Source organism: Acanthochromis polyacanthus, chromosome 12 (assembly GCF_021347895.1).
Source record: "Acanthochromis polyacanthus isolate Apoly-LR-REF ecotype Palm Island chromosome 12, KAUST_Apoly_ChrSc, whole genome shotgun sequence".
In the NCBI taxonomy this organism is placed as follows: Eukaryota; Metazoa; Chordata; class Actinopteri; family Pomacentridae; genus Acanthochromis; species Acanthochromis polyacanthus.
Window position 1 is genome coordinate 19,530,805 of NC_067124.1, and position 18,803 is coordinate 19,549,607.

General features: G+C 40.3%; 1 protein-coding gene across 2 annotated transcripts in view; it reads left to right on the forward strand.

The window, feature by feature from the left end:
• Nucleotides 1–18,803, forward strand: part of arhgef1b (Rho guanine nucleotide exchange factor (GEF) 1b) — a 41,034-nt gene that overhangs the window by 1,594 nt on the left and 20,637 nt on the right. The window contains exons 2-4 of one of the 2 annotated variants that reach the window (XM_022198013.2): nt 16,087–16,173; nt 16,303–16,416; nt 18,178–18,276. In XM_022198013.2, coding sequence (XP_022053705.1) covers nt 16,123–16,173; nt 16,303–16,416; nt 18,178–18,276 — 264 coding nt within the window. In that variant the 5' untranslated portion in view covers nt 16,087–16,122. The remainder of the gene's footprint in view (nt 1–16,086; nt 16,174–16,302; nt 16,417–18,177; nt 18,277–18,803) is intronic. The other variant, XM_051956983.1, reaches the window with a different exon arrangement.

An 18,803-nucleotide genomic window follows, 5' to 3' on the forward strand; every position in this document is an offset into this window, starting at 1 on the left:
CTCCCTCCCTGTCTCTCACTCTTTCTCTATTGTTATAGGCCTACATAAACTCACCCACATCCACCGTCTCTCAGGGGGCAGGAAGACAAACTCGGGTTGTGCTACAGCGAGACGTAACGGTCGTCGTTAGCCTCTATGAGAGATACGCGGCAACTGGAATGACGGCTAATGGCACCCACAGACAGACAGCCAGGGGGTGTCCTAAGGGCCTAGCATTGTGTTGCTTGCTCTGATGGCAACCTAATAATTTACTGTAGTCAGGCTCGGACTTCAAAGGAACACAGGTATTCTTCTCTGGCTGCAGTGAGTTTGACGAACAGGCAGCACATAATGAGAGACAGAGCAGACCGGGCTGCTCTTCTCTCAGTGAAATCTACTGATTCCTGCTGAAAGAGCTCCATGGGAGAGGTGGGGTGAAGCTGCAAATACCCCTAACCCTACCAATAAGCGCATGGGGTAAAGCATGGAAGGCAGATATGCTGTGCTGCACCTGTGGCACAAGTATACCTGAAACCACACCTAATTTCAGCGGGCTTAAGCACGGTAGTACACTGTAATGTGCTGCTGCAGCTGTATGCGCGAATAGCTCGTGCCTACATGTGGTATGTGTGGCAGAGATTTGTTTGTGGTCAACAAGGGATCATCCGATTGTTGGAATGGCTGTTTGTCAGATCCAATAAACGTCATTTTTCCGATTATCTCTGTGCTTTTTTGTGAGGCTTTTTTTTATTTAAATGCAAGAATTTAAAGCTATTTAACAACTGGGCCAACAAACAAGCCTCTATTTCCACATTAGATAATCTACGATATTATTCATGTCTTCACTGTCGACTTGAGTCATATTGGTTTTATATAAAATAAGCCTAACCTGATCTACATGATGGAATAACTTGTTTATCGTAGTTAACGTTAGTGGAGCTGCTCAGCTCCAACAGATGCTCACAAATTCTGTCTCATCAACTTTATCAGTCCAGAAAAGCTGTGTGTTTATTACTGCCCCTGAAATGTATTTATAGTCAGAAAAGAGCAACATATACATTCATACCTTTAGTTTAGTTGCTGTTGAAAGATTAAATTGTTAATATACGATCAGTTAGTCGCTAACATCCGTGGTCCTACCTACAGCACAGTCTGATCAAGAGTAATAGCCGTTGAACAGACTCTTTATTAAAATGACGTAGAACATAAATGAGGGCAGTTTAACAGCGCTTCGTGTTAGACTTTCTGTTATTCAAAATTTTGAAGGCAAGATTAAAATTTTTAGTGCAAATGCATGTATATTGGTTCCAAATATTAGTCATGGGTCTCCTTAACTGATAATAACTGATATTGGTATCGACCCTGGAAAAAAACAAAACACAATGTCCAGCCCCGATTATTAACTGGGTTAGCATCAAGCAGACATCCCTATCTGGTTATTGATCTGCTCGGGTTTCGAGCTGAATTTTCAGAGAAGGCTCTGTAGCAGAACATTTTGATGGAAGTAAGTCACACTGAGGTCAGAAACCTCTTTTGCAGAAGAACGTGAAATAAACAGAAAAAACAGTGCAAAGACTGACAGCACCAGAGACATTTTGAGGGATGTACATACAGATGACAATGGCTGAATTTATTAATTTATCACGAGTGAATTTCTCAGTTAGTATATTGAATTTGTGTGTAAAAATAGCTGTAGAAAATAAAACATTAAAGAAGCCGAGTAGTTGTCAATACTGACTTCTGCTGTTACTTCTCTGAGTTGACGTAGCATTTTAAGTCAGACAAAACTTTGTTCTTTGTATGACTTATTAGCAGTTTATTACAAAGCTGAGCCATAATGACCACTGTTCAGTCGTCCTGTTGTGTAAGCGTAGTCATACTACCGTACATACTAGCTCTGAATATTCACCTGCCAGTTTCTGTCCTCTCTTTGCTATCATTCAGTAGAAGTAAAACTAGATAAGGCTCCCTGCTCTCAGTCTGTGTGGCCAGAGTGTGTGAGTCATGGGTGTGCAGCAGTGACATCCCCCACGACTGAATGACCCCATCAGGGGCCAAAACGAATGCAATCTCTGTCTTAGTCTTTATGTGCTCTCACTCTTAATTATTAGAGGATTTCGTACAAGTTGGACCTGGGCTGCTGCATCTTGTTGCTCACACTCTGAGGAAAGGTAGAAAATGGAAAGAGTTCCATCCATCTGTCTCAGTGTGAGTCAGAGGGACGGCTGGAAAGCTGATGTGACGGCGAGCGTACGATTTAGAGAGTGAGGAAGCAGAGAATGAGGTCTTTCATTTGAGAGTCAGAGTGGAAAAAGCTTGACTAGACTCCACAGATGATGTTTACTCTTGAGGAGTGAAAGATTGGGGGGAGGAGGGGGTGAGAAAGGTCCTTTAGTCAAGTGAATGTGTGGAGGCCGTGTTAGTGCTCAGCCCTTTGAAAACCAAAAAATAAGGATGTTGGATTTGTCTTATTGTTATAACTACAGTGCCATACTGTTTGCAGACTTTCCATGGTAATTTTGAATATTTTTTTTCTTTCGATTGCACAGGACACCTTCGTTTCGTTTCTGCCACTATTTTTACTGCATCTCAGATATTTGGTGCTGATTCAGTTTTGTTAACTTTGTTTTGATGATTACAACATCTTTGTCAGGTGTTGTCATCACACATATTAAGAAAAGTTGACAAAGATAAGAAAAAGTAAAACTGTAGAAGAAGCAGGAGAAGAGGGAGCCTAATTTCAGCTTGGATCTATGCATGTGGTAGCTGTTGTACTTAGAGAAGTAGATCCGATCGTACAACCTTTCCTGTGAAGTGCACAGGCACACGATCAATGCGACATACCCAAAATAATTTGAATGCTTCTCCTGATAGATGGAGCCTGTTATTAAACCTTCATCTATTAGGAGATAAAGCCTTAAATGTGCTCGTGATAGCAGCACTTCTACTTACTTTAACCCTCCTGTTCTTCTCATTTACGGGCAATAAAAATATTGTTTCCTTGTCTGAAAAAAATCCAAAAATTCGGCAAAAAATTCCCCAAATTTCTGAAAATTTGCAAAACCATCAGGAAGAAAATTCCAATAATTCCTTAAAAGTTTCCCTTGAAAGTTTTAAAAAAAAAAAAATCCCCCAAATTTGGCAAGAGAATTCTTGTAAATATTTTTTTAAAAATGAGTAAAAATCATCCAAAAAAAAATCCTAAAAATATCTAAAATGATTACATATATATCAGTCAAACTTCAAATATTTTCTTTAAGAACATTCACAATAAAATCAACCAAAAACATTTTTTGTGAATGTTCTTAAGAGACATTTTTAACATTCTTTTTTTTTCCACCAAAAAATATTCAAAGATTTCCCAGAAATGTTGAAAATGTGGACATCAGAAGTTTCACTGTGAAAATATATATTTTTTCCACATTTTCAAACTTTAAAATGGGTCAATTTTGACCCGCAGGACGACACGAGGGCTAATTTTCATCCTTGATTACTTTGATAATTTTGGAAAGTAGCAAAAAAATAATAATTTTCGCTGCTTATTTTATTCAACCAATGGTCCAAACCTCTAAATCTTATCTATATATCACTAAAAAAAACAACAAATATTCTTTGCAGTGCATTTTTGGCGTGCTTACCTACAAAGCAGGACATACACTGAGGCTAATTTAGACACGAGGGTCAAGCAAGAAAGAAGAATGTAGGGATATCTCTGCTTCTGCTGCCTCACTTTTTAAATCTTTTTTCTGGAACCTGTCCATTGACCGTATTATAGAAGGGTGAAGCTGATTTTGCAGACACCTCTTGTACCATGAACGATATTTGCTTTTGAGTATCAAATATGAAACCCAGCAGTCTGATTGTTCAGCTCTGAGACAAAACATTGATTGTGATCAATGCAGATAACTGTCTGTAATGAGGACAGTTATCCCTTGATGCCTTAGTAATAGGTCTATCCTGAGAGGAAGAGAAGAATGTTGCATATCAGGATTGCCCACACACACACTGGCATGAAATGTGTGCAGCATCATGAACCAAGGTGTGTCCGAGTACAGAGGCATTTTTGGCAATGTTCTCCCCAGCAGCTTTGGTTCTGGACTGACTGAATTCCTTCCAGTAATATTCAGCCCAGAGCCTCCGCATTTCAGCTTCGTTTGGTACCGTCTTGAAAACCAGCTACAAATGAACCCACTGGACATTCTAGTACACATAACATCTGTGAAAAGGCTTTCTGGTTTCAGCGATTGCGTCTGCACACACATGAAAGCAGTTAGGCCAAGCTGGAGGTTCACTGTGAGCCGTCGATCCATGCCAGTCAATTTGCCCTGGCCTATCAACTGTTTCCATGAAGCCAGTGACCTCTATATGGGGATAAGGAGAGGGAAAAAAGAGCAGGGGCTTTGGTTTGGCCCTTTGTTGAACTATAGCAGTTAAGTGTACTTTAGCTGGATGTAGAGGCAAGAAAATAAAGCACGTGTGTGAAGAGGAGGGTGTATCTTGTTGTATGGGATACCTTGTTGAACATCTTTAAAATGTTAACAGACGCTGGGCAGTGTTGTGCTGAACAGTTGGGTGGGTGGGTGGGGGGGTGTCACGTTTAGTATCAGTACAAACCTCTGAGTGTATTCGGCTAAAATGAAGAGCAAGTCGTTGGTTCTCTGGAGCAGTAAAAACATGAAAAGGTCATGGCAGTAAAACAACAATGTTGCAACAAGCGCTCTTCAACAGCATGATTCCTGTTGTAAGAGGAGTAGTGAGCAATATGTAAGGTAGAGTCTAGTGAAGTCATGAAAAAGCCTGCCTGTGTTTTGCTGGCGCTATTGACCATAATCTTATTTTAGCCACTACGTAATGGTCGTTAAATTACATAATTGGCCCTTGTCTACTGGCTATGAATGCACCGGCTGTTTCAGAGCGAGTGTACAAGGGCTGCTTTATTTTAAATTCAAGGTGGAGGAGATGAAGGTTAAGAGAGAGGAAAGGAAGGAGTACTTAGAAATGAACCTTGCGGAAAAAAATGGATGGAAAAAGAGAAAGCATGCCGCAGCAAACCTGAGGAGGAAAATATGTCTGAATGGGCATATTTTCATACAGTACATTCTGCCCAGATGAGCCACTCCCTCTTACATGCATACACTGATGTCACTTCCTCTGTTCTTGTACTCTGTGTGCAGGACTATTATCAGTATCTCGCAATGCACCGTCTCCAGTGTTGTTTGCTTACTGTCAGTGCAATGACAAGCTTTCTTGGATAACTTTGTCCCCTGTAATGTTCAGACCTGTGTTCTGTTGCCCTTTTATCACTGAACTAACATGCAGTCAGTCACATTATGCCTTGTTATGTGGAAATGTCCTATATTTGTGAATTGATGACTATAATTTTCAATCAAGTCGATGTTTGTAGAATAATTTAAGAGGCTTTTGTTGTCTGGTGGTCTGATGTATTCAGTTGTACTTTAAGGGATTCATCCACTAATAGTGTTATGTAAGGTTGGACCATGTTGAGAGATTATTTTTAACAGATAATTGTCAATACTAACGCAGTAGATGTTGACAATTGCTGACTTTCTGTCACTAATATGGGTCAAATGACAAAACACTGAATTCTACTTTCCACATCCCATAATGCACCTCCACAGTGTCTGTCTTTAGACGCTCTATGTATGGCACACACCCACGACTTGCACCAAATTCAAGATAACACTGATGACATCACAGTTGTTGTTTTTGTAGACTTAAGACATCAGAGTTGGTTGGAAAGTGTTCGTCTGTCTGTGACTTCATCACTTGGTTTCACAAAAGAGCTGTCACCCTAACAATTATAGTCAAACGTATTTTGTAATATTACTCATTATTACTTAGCTTGTCCAACATAAAGTGTCTCGGTAAGATGTTAGATTACCATGTGCAACCATGACATTCTTTGGTCTCTGGAACTCTAGTGGTTGGACGAAACATTCTTTGCAAAGATATTCCCATATCTTGTGTTTTGATGAAGGTGGCTGACCGTTATCAAACACAGCGGTCTAACGTCACACATATGTGTCCAGGTAATTTGAGATTTTGTAACTGTGTGAAATGTGAAGGTCATTGCATATGACTGACATCATTTTCCTCATCAATAAACTGTTCAGGGACCCCTTGTGCCATATGGATAGGAATTTGTCATCCAATCTTGTTTGTACTGTTTGTTTAATGATTCTTTATTGTATAATACTCTTTTAGCACACTTGTATGAATATGCCACTCTCCGTTTTCCTAGGTCAAATAAAACCTTTGATTCCTTTAAGTTGTTATTTCATGTTTTTAGACATATCTGATAGTTTGGGAACATTCATCTGACACTCCCTCTATTACACTAATTAAAGTTCAGCATTTACACATCACACATGAACTGCTTGACCCCTTTTTGTCACCCTCCGGTGCATGAACTCACACCCATGCTATGCTATGCTTTCTTTTTTTTGTACACATGCACACCTTTCAGTTATGTAACCACTACACTGTGATTACCGCCTGCATGCTAAATATAAAGATACGTACACACCACACTTGCTCTGTAGTCAATGATGCCTTCAGGTGTCTTTACACTCAGATGCTGGTCACTCTGCCAGCCGCAGCCAAAATCATTTGGTCAAGGTTGGAAGAATGTAATGTCTGTGCCTGAAGCAGATGTGTAGTTTGTAAGCTTTCAGATGTAGGTCAGTGTTCAGTCCGCTGTTGCTGCCTTGTTCTTTATTTCCTGTTACAGTGTGTCCTGTCTTTTAATTTCTTTTCCACACCACACTCCATCTCCTCAACCACGTCCTTTCTTACAAGCCTCATTGCTTTTATTTTCTGTGTTGCTGTAGGGTTATTATAGGATGGTTCTTGCTGGCACAGTGAGGCTTACAAGTATTAGAAGAGCTAGAAATGCATTTTATTGCAATTTAAGGTGACACCAATCAGGCAAATTTCTTTTAGCTTTGTTATGTCTGTGCATTTTGCTGTAATTTATTTGTTTTTCATTGTTGCAGCAATTGTTTTAGCAGAATTATAATCTATGTGGCATCCAAAAATGTTTGCAAAATGTGCCCCTAAACCTTGTACTGATAAGTCATCCTCTACTGTTCACATTCATTCCTTCACGAGCTCTGTTCCTCAATTGTCAGTTTCGTTTATGCTGTGCGGTAACTTCCTTTTCTGGTTCCCATGTGAACCTGAAGCCGAGTGGCACAGGAGGCTTATTTGATGTACTTTTGTCTGTCATGTTTCTTACGGAAACACTTGTGGGCTCCTATTTTTTCAGATTTTCTCACTCTCTTTCTCGTCTCCTTCTGTGTCTGTATTGCTTTCTCTCTCTCTCTTCTCATCTGATAGGTCATACAGGAAACGACTCTGATAGCTTCCTGAGGAAATTACACCCACTTCCTGCATGTATGCCTCCCCATTTGCCACCTTCCCCGGTTTTCTTTTTTTCTTATCTGTACCTAGGGAGCAGCCGCTGAAGGAGTGGAGGAGCAGCAGTGCTAGTAGGAATCCCCCAGTCACACTAATGAGACTGTGGCCTGATGAGTGAGCCAGATAAACATCGGTACAAACACAGCAAGCTATAGCCATTAGCCGCTCTGCTATTTTTGGACGCTGCCCTCATAGCATATAGAGGACAGGACACAGCCTATTGTGAGCAAGTATAAGAAGACAACAGTGACCTATGCTTAGACAATGGATTCTGTGGCCAGGTGCACCCAGTAATAGCAAAGGATTCTAATTTTAGCGTTTTTAGTAGTTTTCTCACAGTATTTTTCTTGATGAATTGTTATTTGCCTGTCTACATGTGAGCAGCAGCAAAATAGCCTTCACAACTGCTTTATCTGACACAAAATCATGCGTGCCACAGTTTGAATTATACAGCATTCCACTGCAGTCAAGTTCAGGTAATCTATTTAAGAAGGATTAACAAATTGACAAAATAAAATCATTAATTGCATTCTAGTTGCACTTTGTCGCGTTATTACTATGGTTTTTCAGATAATCAAATTAGTTTTTGGCCTCAAAAATGGCAGAAATGTGGATCAGAGTTTCCTCAAATGTCTTGCTTTGTCCAAAGATCTTCAGTTTACTGCCAGAGGAAAGAAACTCGAAAATATTCACCATTAAGAAGCTGCAATTAGATAATTTGGTCAGTTTTTACTTATAAAATGACTCAAAGTGATTAAGTTTTTGCTACTAAACTAAACCAGTGGGTTACTGGAGCAGCGACTCACCGGACTACTGGTTCTAACTGTGTGGGGAAGCTGGGTGAAGGATTCTGGGAGTTACGGTCCAGACTGGAGCTGCTGTCTGGCGACACTTTCTGAAACACAAAATCACCTCGTTTAGAACGTTTTAGAACCCAGACCCAGGGGCCACAGCGATTAGAAAAATACACAGGTAGACATTATTCACAATTTCGGCCTGTTTTATTTTAAAATGGTAAATTAATATTTATTTTAGTTTAACCTGACAACATTTTTACTAGATATCAGTCATTTATTAAAAAAATGACTGACCATGTATCAATTCTGAATGTGCATATATATTCTTTTAATTAGCTGCAAAGATCTGTTAAAAATGCTATTTTTGCTGAATTGAATGCAATAAAAAAAATTATATTTTGTTGTAGTTTACACTTAATTTATAGTTTTTACCTTAAATTCACAGTTAACACATTAGTTAATCATTTCTTTCTCTGATTCTTTTTCGGGGAGGCGCCGGGGAATATTCTGATCTCAAAATTAATATTCGGATACCATCGTCACGACCAAATGTTCGGTTATTCAGGTCCAACCCGACTGGACAGGTGGAAGGAACTCAATAGCATCCTCGAACACCTCATTCTCTTGTGGAGCTTCCTTCAGTTCTTCTACCTGGACAAGTGGAATGACCTCATTAGCATCCTCGAACACCTCGTCCTCTGGTGGATCTTCCTTCAGCTTCTGTGCCTAAAGAGTTGGAAGGAACCCACTGGCGTCCTCGAACACATCATCCTGTGGATCTTCTAATGGTTTCTCAACCTGGACAGGTGGAAGGAACTCGTTTGCATCCTCCAACACCTCGTCCTCTTGTGGACCTTCTATGTGGAGGCCCTGACTGACCTCTTCTTTGGCTTTGCTGAGGTCAGTTGTTGGACCATCAGTTCGTTGTTCGTCAAACGTTGGACTTCTTCTTCCAGCTTCTGTCTATTGGCCCTCTCGTTGTTGAGCTTGTTGATCAAACTTTGAATTTGTTCAACCATCTCGTGAGCTGTGATCCTGAGTTCTTCATGCATTTCTGAAGCGGCAGCCTTCTCATAGTAGAGCTCTTTCTTGAGATGCTGGACTTGTTCATCCAGCTTCTGTCCATTGACCCTCTCGCTGTGAAGCTCATTGTTTAGATGGTGGAGTTCATCAGCAGCAGTCTTGTCTTTGTCCTCTGACTTGAGAAGGTCGCAGGTGAGCTTATGGATTTGTTGCACCTGAGACCGACACTGTTCCTTGGTTCTTTCCAGCTGAGCCTTCAGCTCCTCCACCTGCTTGAGAAGAACTTCGTTATCGTTTCTGGCAGACATGTTCCTGACGTAGCTGATCTTCTGTTGTGTTCCTTGCTGAAGATGTTCTCGCAGTCGAATATCAGCTGGTAGAAAGTTTGTTTTGTAATTGCACGGAGATTGTCTCAACACATACAAGCAGAGCTGTCAGTCCAGTATATACAAACTCTGTTCTGGTATCTCTGACATCATCTCTGATGTCATCAAAGTATGATGCCATCAGCAGTCATGTCACAGTGCGGTGGTGTCAGGAGTTCTGGAGTTCTGCTGATGTTTACATTCAAATCACTAGAAGCTAACAGGAAAGCACAAAGTGACAGTCTGTGTGAACCAAATATTTGAATCTCATAAACAAATGTAAACAACCCAGCCGTAATCCAGAGTTAGCTTATAGTTATCCTAACTGAGTGAGCCCGTTATTGAGTTAGAGTTGTGTCTTCGGGATTGACATTGTTTTGTTAAGAACAAACGTGGACTAATTCATCAGAATTACCTTACTTCAATGTATTACTTTTTGAACAAATTTGTGCATAGCTGTTCATGATCCCAGCTATTTGTGAACTCCAGTTTGCTTCTGCTGAGGAATTAAACCATCTGTTTTTTCTTCATGTAAAAGCCAACAACTTTCATTTCTCACATCGAATTTTGATTTGCTTTAATCATGCATGGAGCAAAGAAGCTATTCTCAGACAGGTGCGTCGTCCGCAAGGAAGAATTCTTGTGCTGCATGCAGTTCTGCGATGGCGTTAGATAAATATGTGACAGTTACTGTTGATATTCTGTTGCTACAAATGCATAAATGAAAGGGTAACACTTCAGTCATCCCCGTGTAAGCATGCTTGACCTCCACACCGCCTTACTACCACTAGGAGGCCACAAAATCACAAGTTCTGAAATTCTACACCTCTTCTAAAATAATTGCTTCGCTCCTGGGTGTAAAATGCCAGATGAGTTTTGCTACCCTCTCTGGGTGAAATACCAAAGCTTATTTCACCTCGACTGATTCAGTGATGAGTGTGTTTGGGTGTGGTCAGAAATGAGGTGCATTTATGTATAGCCGCACTGGTATACAGTGCCACACTGCAAAAATTTAAAAAAAAAAAAGTGTTGGTTAGTACCAACAAGAGTTCAGGCCTGTTAATCTTCTCCTTGAGTCACAAATGTGTTTTGTTTTATTGTTGCATCTTTGAGATGTTTGATGTTCACTGTGCCATATGATGCATGTGCAGAGTTTGACACTTGAAGGCTTTTTTTTTTTTTTTTAAACATTCAGCTACTGAAGAAGGAAAGAACTGGGCTCACATTACACATCTGACTTCAACATGTGACTAGAAAGCAGGATTTTATGACTTAATGAGTTTTGAAGCCAGTCATGCTTCAATATGCAGCTTGCTCAAGTGTGATTTGAAAACTGGAACCTTCTGGTGCACATTTGCAGAGGCTTTCAATGCAGGAGTCCAGCAGTTAAACATTAAATTAAAAAATATTTGTGTATTCATGGCTTCTGGATTTGTCAATGAGTGTGAAGCCACAAAGGTAGTTTTAAGAATCTTAAACTATGTAACATATCAGACACTGAGTGTCATTCAGAGCACAAGATTTAATGGTTTAAGACATGTCGCTTGCAGCATATTGGCTTTTGCACAGCATACATTTATCTCTCTTCTTCATAGCATTTATTGTTTTTATTTCATCGTTAGAGTTATTCACTGATCAGCCACAACATTGAAACTGCCTACTAATATTGCGTAGATGCCCTTTGTGTTGCCAAACAGCTCTGACCTATTGAGACATGAAACTTTGGAGGTTCCATGTCTGTTCCAGTCGCCTGATTGATGAGTCATAGTCTTGTCCAGCCTCCCTGTACACTAAGCAAGTACAGAGGATGGCTTTATCAATTCTTAATGATGACTCCCTTTCTCTATGGGGTGAATTTCAGCTTCTTCTCTCTGGATGGAGGTTTTTAGTCCCAAGATGCAGAACAAAGCGTTATAAAAGCAACTTTGCTCCTGTCGCTGTGACTGAGCTCAATAAGAAGTAGTGACATTGCACTTTATTTTATGTTATTTATTTATCGTATTTCTTAGCTTTATTTATTATTATGACTTTCAAATTTGATGTTCTTATTCTGGTTTTTATCCCAGGGATTGCTTTTGTTTCCCTATGTTTTTTTTTTATTGTTTTATGTTTTTTATTAATCTTGATCTTATCTTTTTACTTATCCTCGCGGCTATATGAATGATGGACCACTGAACACTTTTTTGTCTTGTCTCTTAATCAAGTACCTGCCTGTCAGGTTCAAGGTGTGTTTTGTAATGGAATGCAAAATGCAATCATTTTTTCAGCTCAACAAATCTGCCCATGGGTATGAATAAAGTAACCTTGAGTCGTTAAACCTTGAACCTTGTTCTGTGCCTTCTGAGACCAAGACATTTTTCCTCCATTGGTCAGTGGTTTTACCATTGTAGCCAATCAGAAAATGTCTGTGCTGTGGAGATTCTTTGTGTGCACCAAAAATGCTGGATGCGTACTCACAGTGGATGAACTTCGCACTCAGGTTTGTTCTATTAAAAAAAAAAAAAGTCACCTGCTTATCTCTCCTCATTACCTGCTGTGCTGACTGTGGTATGACACTACTATTTAACCTCATCCTGGTTCATTAAACCTACCACACTTTCTTTCTGATAATCACCATCATGTGATTGACAGGTGTGGGCCCCCCTGGTTTTCGGTATGGACGCTGAAGATGCCCACTTTGGGGTGAGGTCACATTATGACTGCTCCTCTCTTCTTGGTCAGAGGGGTTTCAGTAAAATAGCTAATTGTTTAAACGGTTTCACAATGGATGTGGGCTTTACATAAGAGCTGATGTAACACTTGCTCAGTTATTATTAGGATGCAGTGTAACCTTTGTGACCTGGTGGAAATATGAAATGCTTAAGTGTGTCACTACTTTGTTAAAGCGAATAAGCAGGTGCTGCTTTTTGATTGCTCATGTACAGTATTAGGCCTTGGCCTGGTCAGAGATGGAGAGGAATGCTCTCGTAAAGACCAGTTGTCATTGAACACACACACTGAAGTACACCGACAGCTCACTACAATCACAGAGGAATGGCCCCCTCCCACATACATGCTCAGTCTTAACGCACACACACACACACAAAGGCACGTACGCTTGATGGCTATCATTAGATTGATGCCACCTGACACTTAGTTAGTACTGGAATGTGTTGGGAGGGAGGGGTTGGGGGGGCAGCTGCTGACTTTCAGGAGCACCAAAGCTGTATCTCCGCACTTCTGGGCCGCTCTGTTCGAATACTATACACTCATGGTCTTCTCGTCCACCCTCGGCCATGGCTGTATCAGCCATTAAAGACCCTCACAGTGGAGAGCTTATGCCAGCTTTCATATAATGGAGGTGAGGAGAAGAGGGTCTGGTTACTGTTGAAACTCAGACTGTCTCCATCTGTTGTCTGAACTGTGCCATATGCTGGAATGCACCACTTGGCTCCTGGATAGAGCAGGCTCCCAGTCCTGCCCTTCTGTAGCCACGTGCTCTTTAAATCCAGAGTGGAAATGACCTTCCCTACTTCCCTCTGAGAAACCACAGTTAGCGTTCCCCTGCCTACACCAATTTATCTCTCTCAGAATGATCATGTATTACAGTTACTTTGAAATCAACCAAGACATAACAAAAACAAAGGATTGGCTACAGCAATAGCTGTAATGAGGGGGCTGAAATGCTGAGAAGTGCTGTATTGTAGCAGCAGTCAGCTTTCCATAAAGTTTTAAAGGACTTGGTCTGCTTTTGCATCGCAATCAGAATGTAACGGTTAGCCGGGAAGAATGCAGAAATCATTCACTGTCACTGTCCTAATGTTAAAAACTGCAATTGCTAATTGAGTCATTGATCAAACATTATTTATTCACAGCAATTTCCAGATAAAATTTCAGGTTTTAAACTTAGAGAATTTGTTGCCTTTTTTTATTGTATTATCTTAAATGAAAAATTGAGAAGGCTGGCCAGATATAACAAAGCATGTAACATCATCTTGCACTCTGTTGAGGTGTTTGTTTGTTTTTTACATGCTTTATAGACCAAACAGTTAATGAGTTAATAAGGAATATATCTGCAGAGTAAATGCTGAAGAAAATAATTATTTTTTGCAGCCATGCACTGATATTTCAATCAGTGGACCCTTATTGTGGATCAAGTCCAGCAGGTGAAAAAAGAATAAACCTGAAACAAGAAGTTTTACCAAACTTGGACCGACAAAGATGACCCCTGTGACCTTGAAAATGAGGTCACGGTCACCAAATTCGAAGTTGACCTGTGTCTTATTATGGTACAGCTGTGTACCAAATATGGTGAGGCTACATCAATATTTTATCGAGTTATCGCGTGGAAACCAAATTGTTACAGACAAACAAGCAAGCAAGCAAGACCATGCAGCTGAAAACAATACCTTCCGGAAAACACAGTTTTGCCGGACGGTAATAAAAATAGCACATGCAGAATTATCAGTAGAGGGTAAAGATTTAGGGCAAAGATTTTTGCCTGAATTAGTCGTCTAAGAGTAGAAGGTGCACTTAGCTGTATAGATTCTAAAGTCACTCATTTCCAAAGTAGGTGTGACTACATGCCCAAATAAATCTAATCTTTCTTTATGAACATCTACAGAGTGTTGAAACTAGAAGTGAATACAAGTGACCGCCATTATGCACGATTTCTGTGTTTTTCCCAGTTCAAAAAAATGCACCTATCATTAAAGCCTCAAGATGTGCAGTAAAATGGTTGAAGTTTTCACTTGCGGTGTAAGAATGAGAGCATTTTATCTTTCCACCAGGAAATTGGTTTTGGCAGCATTGCTGAGTGTCATGGTGACATAACAACTTAGTCATTGTTTTGGTGAAGTGGCTGCAGCGGCTTCATTTAGATAAGGTGTCGGTGGCTGGGTTTGTGTGTCTATGAAAGAGGTGTGACTCTGTGTGTTTGATTGTGTTTGTGTATGTCCATGCAGATGTGCGTCCATGGCCCTGACCGGCCTGTGTCTCTCTGTTTGGCTAACCCCTCCTACGCATGTTGCTCCAACACTGGCCTTTCTCAACTCGCAGCCTACTGGATATGGCCATGAATGAACACATTCTCTCACTCTCTGTTTGTCTCCCAGTTTCCCTCTATCGCTCTGTATCCTGAAACTGGACAGAAAAGACTCACTGGTTGTTTGTAGTCTCGACTCCGGGAAAGGTGTAGTGAGACTGCTGCCTGAGGATCTCAAGCTTATATTATCATCATCAGTTTCCCAGCCCTGCAGTAAATGATGATCTCAAAGACTAATTTACAAAATTAATACAAAACCTGAATAATATAGATGCACCAGAATTTATCAAAATCTTTACAATACTGACGTGTTTGATGAAATCTTCTTTTCAAAGGTTTCTTCTGCAGTTTTACTTATATATTTTTCTGTCCTTACTTGGATTCATACTTGCACCTCTTCGGCTCTACATAAACTCTGTTCCCTGTGCTCACCTAGCAGCGTACATTGTAGCTTTTTGATGTGTGTTTGTGTGTTCATTTTGGGTGTTCCCTGGTGGCGGCTCTGGGTCTGTGGCCTTTAGTGGACTGAATACAAGGACTATGTCTTGTTTGTGTGTTTTGGGGAAGAGGAAATGGTGTGGGTTGAAAGGGGTGGGGGTAAATTCATCACCCGCTCTGATGCATTTTTTTTTCCCCCATTCACGGATTTCTAAGGCAAGAGTTGGCATAAACCTTTAATTTCAGATTAGTTGCATTTTGAGACCCGGGGCGTTTTATGTCATGGTATTTAGGAGAGCCTGTTGCTGAGTGTTTTACTGAACCCAATACACGTCTCGAAAAACAGTCCCAGAGGCAAAATATGGCCAAACTTCAGAGACGGGTCAAATTGAAAATGCTATTTTGCAATGCAAGTTAAACACTGAATTATTCCCTTGAGTTCAGCCATCTAACCTAAATGTTTTAGTGTCGCCTAGGGGAAGAGGAATTTAGCATTTCATAGAACACCCCCATCTTGTTGAAATCCTCAAAATCAAACTTTTAACCTTTGCTTCATCATGAGTTTATTATGACTCATTATCAAATTCTGATTCCCAGAAGACTTATGATTCATTTGAAACAAAAATTTTCTGAACGTTACTTTTTTTTAAGCGCAATACTTGAATGATCAAAAAAGCCAGTGAAACAGTCCCTTGTATTTCTTTGCCTTGCTTTATTTATTGGGAATGTGATTCTACTTAAACTAGAACTCTTTGTTATTCAAAGACCACAAGCATTATGACGCTTCAGACCCGTCTCTGCCTCTCTCCAGGAGGCTGGATTGAAAACGGGGACATTTCCCATCTTTCTGCGTGATGTTATTTTACACTGGGAAAGTTCACCGTGTCCAAACTCTAATCTGGCTTTATGTCTGGCTCTGCTCAGTGGGGGCTCAGGACGTCAAAGAGATGGCCTACCAGTTCAAAGTATAGCACATACTGGTTGCTAATTGTCTTGTTTTTTCCCCCCTCTCTCTCCACAGCAGGGTGCGTTTGGTGCTCACTGCTCTAACCCAGCTATGAGCATCATCGGGGCTGAGGATGAAGATTTTGAGAATGATCTGAACGATGTGAGTGAACAAAAGAGTGGCGCATGACCGCTGAATCCAACGTCATCTCTGCCTCTCAGCTTCATTTTGTTTTGTCCTCGATTCTTTCTCCTTTTATACTTGTCTCTGTTTATTCTCTGTCCGACTCAGGTGACGGATGACCAGTCCCCGCACTTCAGCAACATAGAGCTGCTGAAGGAGCGGCCGACCCACCTGCTGGTCTTCATGCAACATGTCATTCTACAGTTTGACCCTGCTCCCTTGGTAAGAATTGCAAAGCTGGTAATACAACGTTCTGTTTTGCACAGGATGTGTTTCAGCCCCGTGTTTCACTCATCCATCTCATGCGTGTCTTACAGAAGAGATGTGCATCGGTCTTAATCAATACAGATATCTTAACAATGCCCTGTAATGGCTTGCATCTTACTTGCTCATGCAAGTGTGAGCTAAACAGCCGTTTTAGTCTTCTGGATTGCTCTCAACTACAGAGTCTGTGTAGATACAGATTCGCAGCGTGTTTGTTTGTCTATCATTGCTGAAACAACTCCTCACCTGCACTGGTTTAGGTTGAGTGTTGTTCAGTTAGTTTACAAGAAATGAATCAGTGATAATTTTGATAGCAATGCTCCTCATATAGAAACACCAAACACTGCAGGTGTGTTTATTTTCTGTCTGTTGCTTCTTTCATACCACAAAAGATTGTTGCAAAATCTTTATTTTCTTGGCAATGATAATTATCGGTTCTAGCCATGTTGTGTATTTCATTTTTTTTAAAAGAAAACATTTATTTTGCCTGTATCTGACAGTGTTAGCAAAGATACAGACAGGAAATAAGGGAATACAGAAAACTACTATTATCACTCAGTTAATCAATAATCTGTTGATTATTATTTTGATTAATAGAGGATGGAGATCTCGGTTGTTTGAGTGTGGCACACTATTCGTCCAATTTTGGCATTAAAAGTAAATTGTGTTACTCTAAAAGCAACATTCTTCTTATTGTTGTTTCTTCTGTGTCCTTATCTTCTGGTCACCATCAATATGTGGTGATCATATTTTTTTTTCACAAACTGAGATGTAAGGAAATGGCAGCTCCACGTGTCGACAGAGTTCATTCGAGTTCTCAAAATGACCAGTCAAACAGGCTGTAAAGAAAAAGCCTGGAACCAACTAGCTTCATGATAATGAAATCATCACAGGGTCCTCAAAACATGCTTATTAACAGACAGTTTGCAAATGTAACACTAATGATACATATAAAGAGGTAGTACTGCACCTGTTACGTATGATTTAATCATAAAATCCAAACCGCCATAACATCACAAGACTATCTAGCTTTCCTTAACTTGTGTGAAACACATGAGACAGCATCTGTAGTATCCAGTATGACGTAGTGTGGAATCAAGGTGTTTTTAGACAAAACACCACATTTGGAGGCTTCTACCCATTTGTGTTTGCGTATGGCTATGTGTGTGACAGCGGTGTCCTAAAGCATGCCTGTCATGTCCCTTTTATTCTGCATGCAGACACTGTGACCCACCCAGGTACTGTTACAGCCACAGCGCCCTCCCTTTGTCACACTCCCTGCTTTTCCTCCCGTTTTCACAGCATCAGTAGCGTAGCATGTTTACAATAACACGTATGTTTGAAAATCTGCATCTGTGGTTTGGATCAGTAGCTGCTTTTGGCTTGGTGTGTGTCCAATATTCTCCATGGAAAATGATTATTATAGTGTGATTTTTTTTTTTTGTTTCAGATATTTCCGTTAGGTTTGAAATATTTAATTTGTCTCTGTGGTTTAAGGACTGACTTCTTAGGGCAAGTGAAAGTAAAATAAACGTTTTATAATGCGTGGCATGGCAGGAAAGGATATGCTTGTGTTGCTTTTAGTAGTAATGATAGTTGATTCGTAATAATTAGTCAGCTGTGTGCCACAAAATGAAATGGAAACTTTGCAGTGCATCACAGTGCCACTCTGAAAGCTACTGAAATCCGCTGATATTCTGTCTTCCTCTTCTCTCTCAGCTGTGTTACCTCCATGCTGACCTCTTCAGGAGCCTCAGTGCCAAAGAGACCAAGAAACAGTTTGTGGAGTTCTACAATACCTTCTTGGACAAGGGTGCCGTAAGTAACAAATTAGCCTGTATTTCAGTGTACGAAATACAAGCAGATACAAATGGAAAGCTACTGAATTGTTACAAACTGAAAATAGGGTAAACATTGTTATGCACTTTACAGCGCCCTCCATAATTATTGGCACCCCTGGTTAAGATGTGTTCTTTAGCTTCTAATAAATTCACTTTTTTCTACATAATATAGGACCACAATGAAAAAAAGAGGAAACTCCAACCTCTAATTCAAGTGCATTTATTCAGTGGGTGAAAAAAATCACACACTGAGAAATAATTCTTTTACATCAAATCACGTGTGCCACAATTTTTAGCGCCACTGATGTTAATACTTTGTACAACCCTCTTTTCCCAACAGAACAGCACCTAATCTTCTCCTATAACAGAGTTTTCAGCAGTTTTCAGTGTGAGAGTATGCTTCTGCAAACACAATTGAATTTATTTTAAGGTTTTCAGCACATCTTAACCAGGTTGCCAATAATTATGGAGGGCGCTGTGTCTACTCTGGTGAACTTAGAAGTA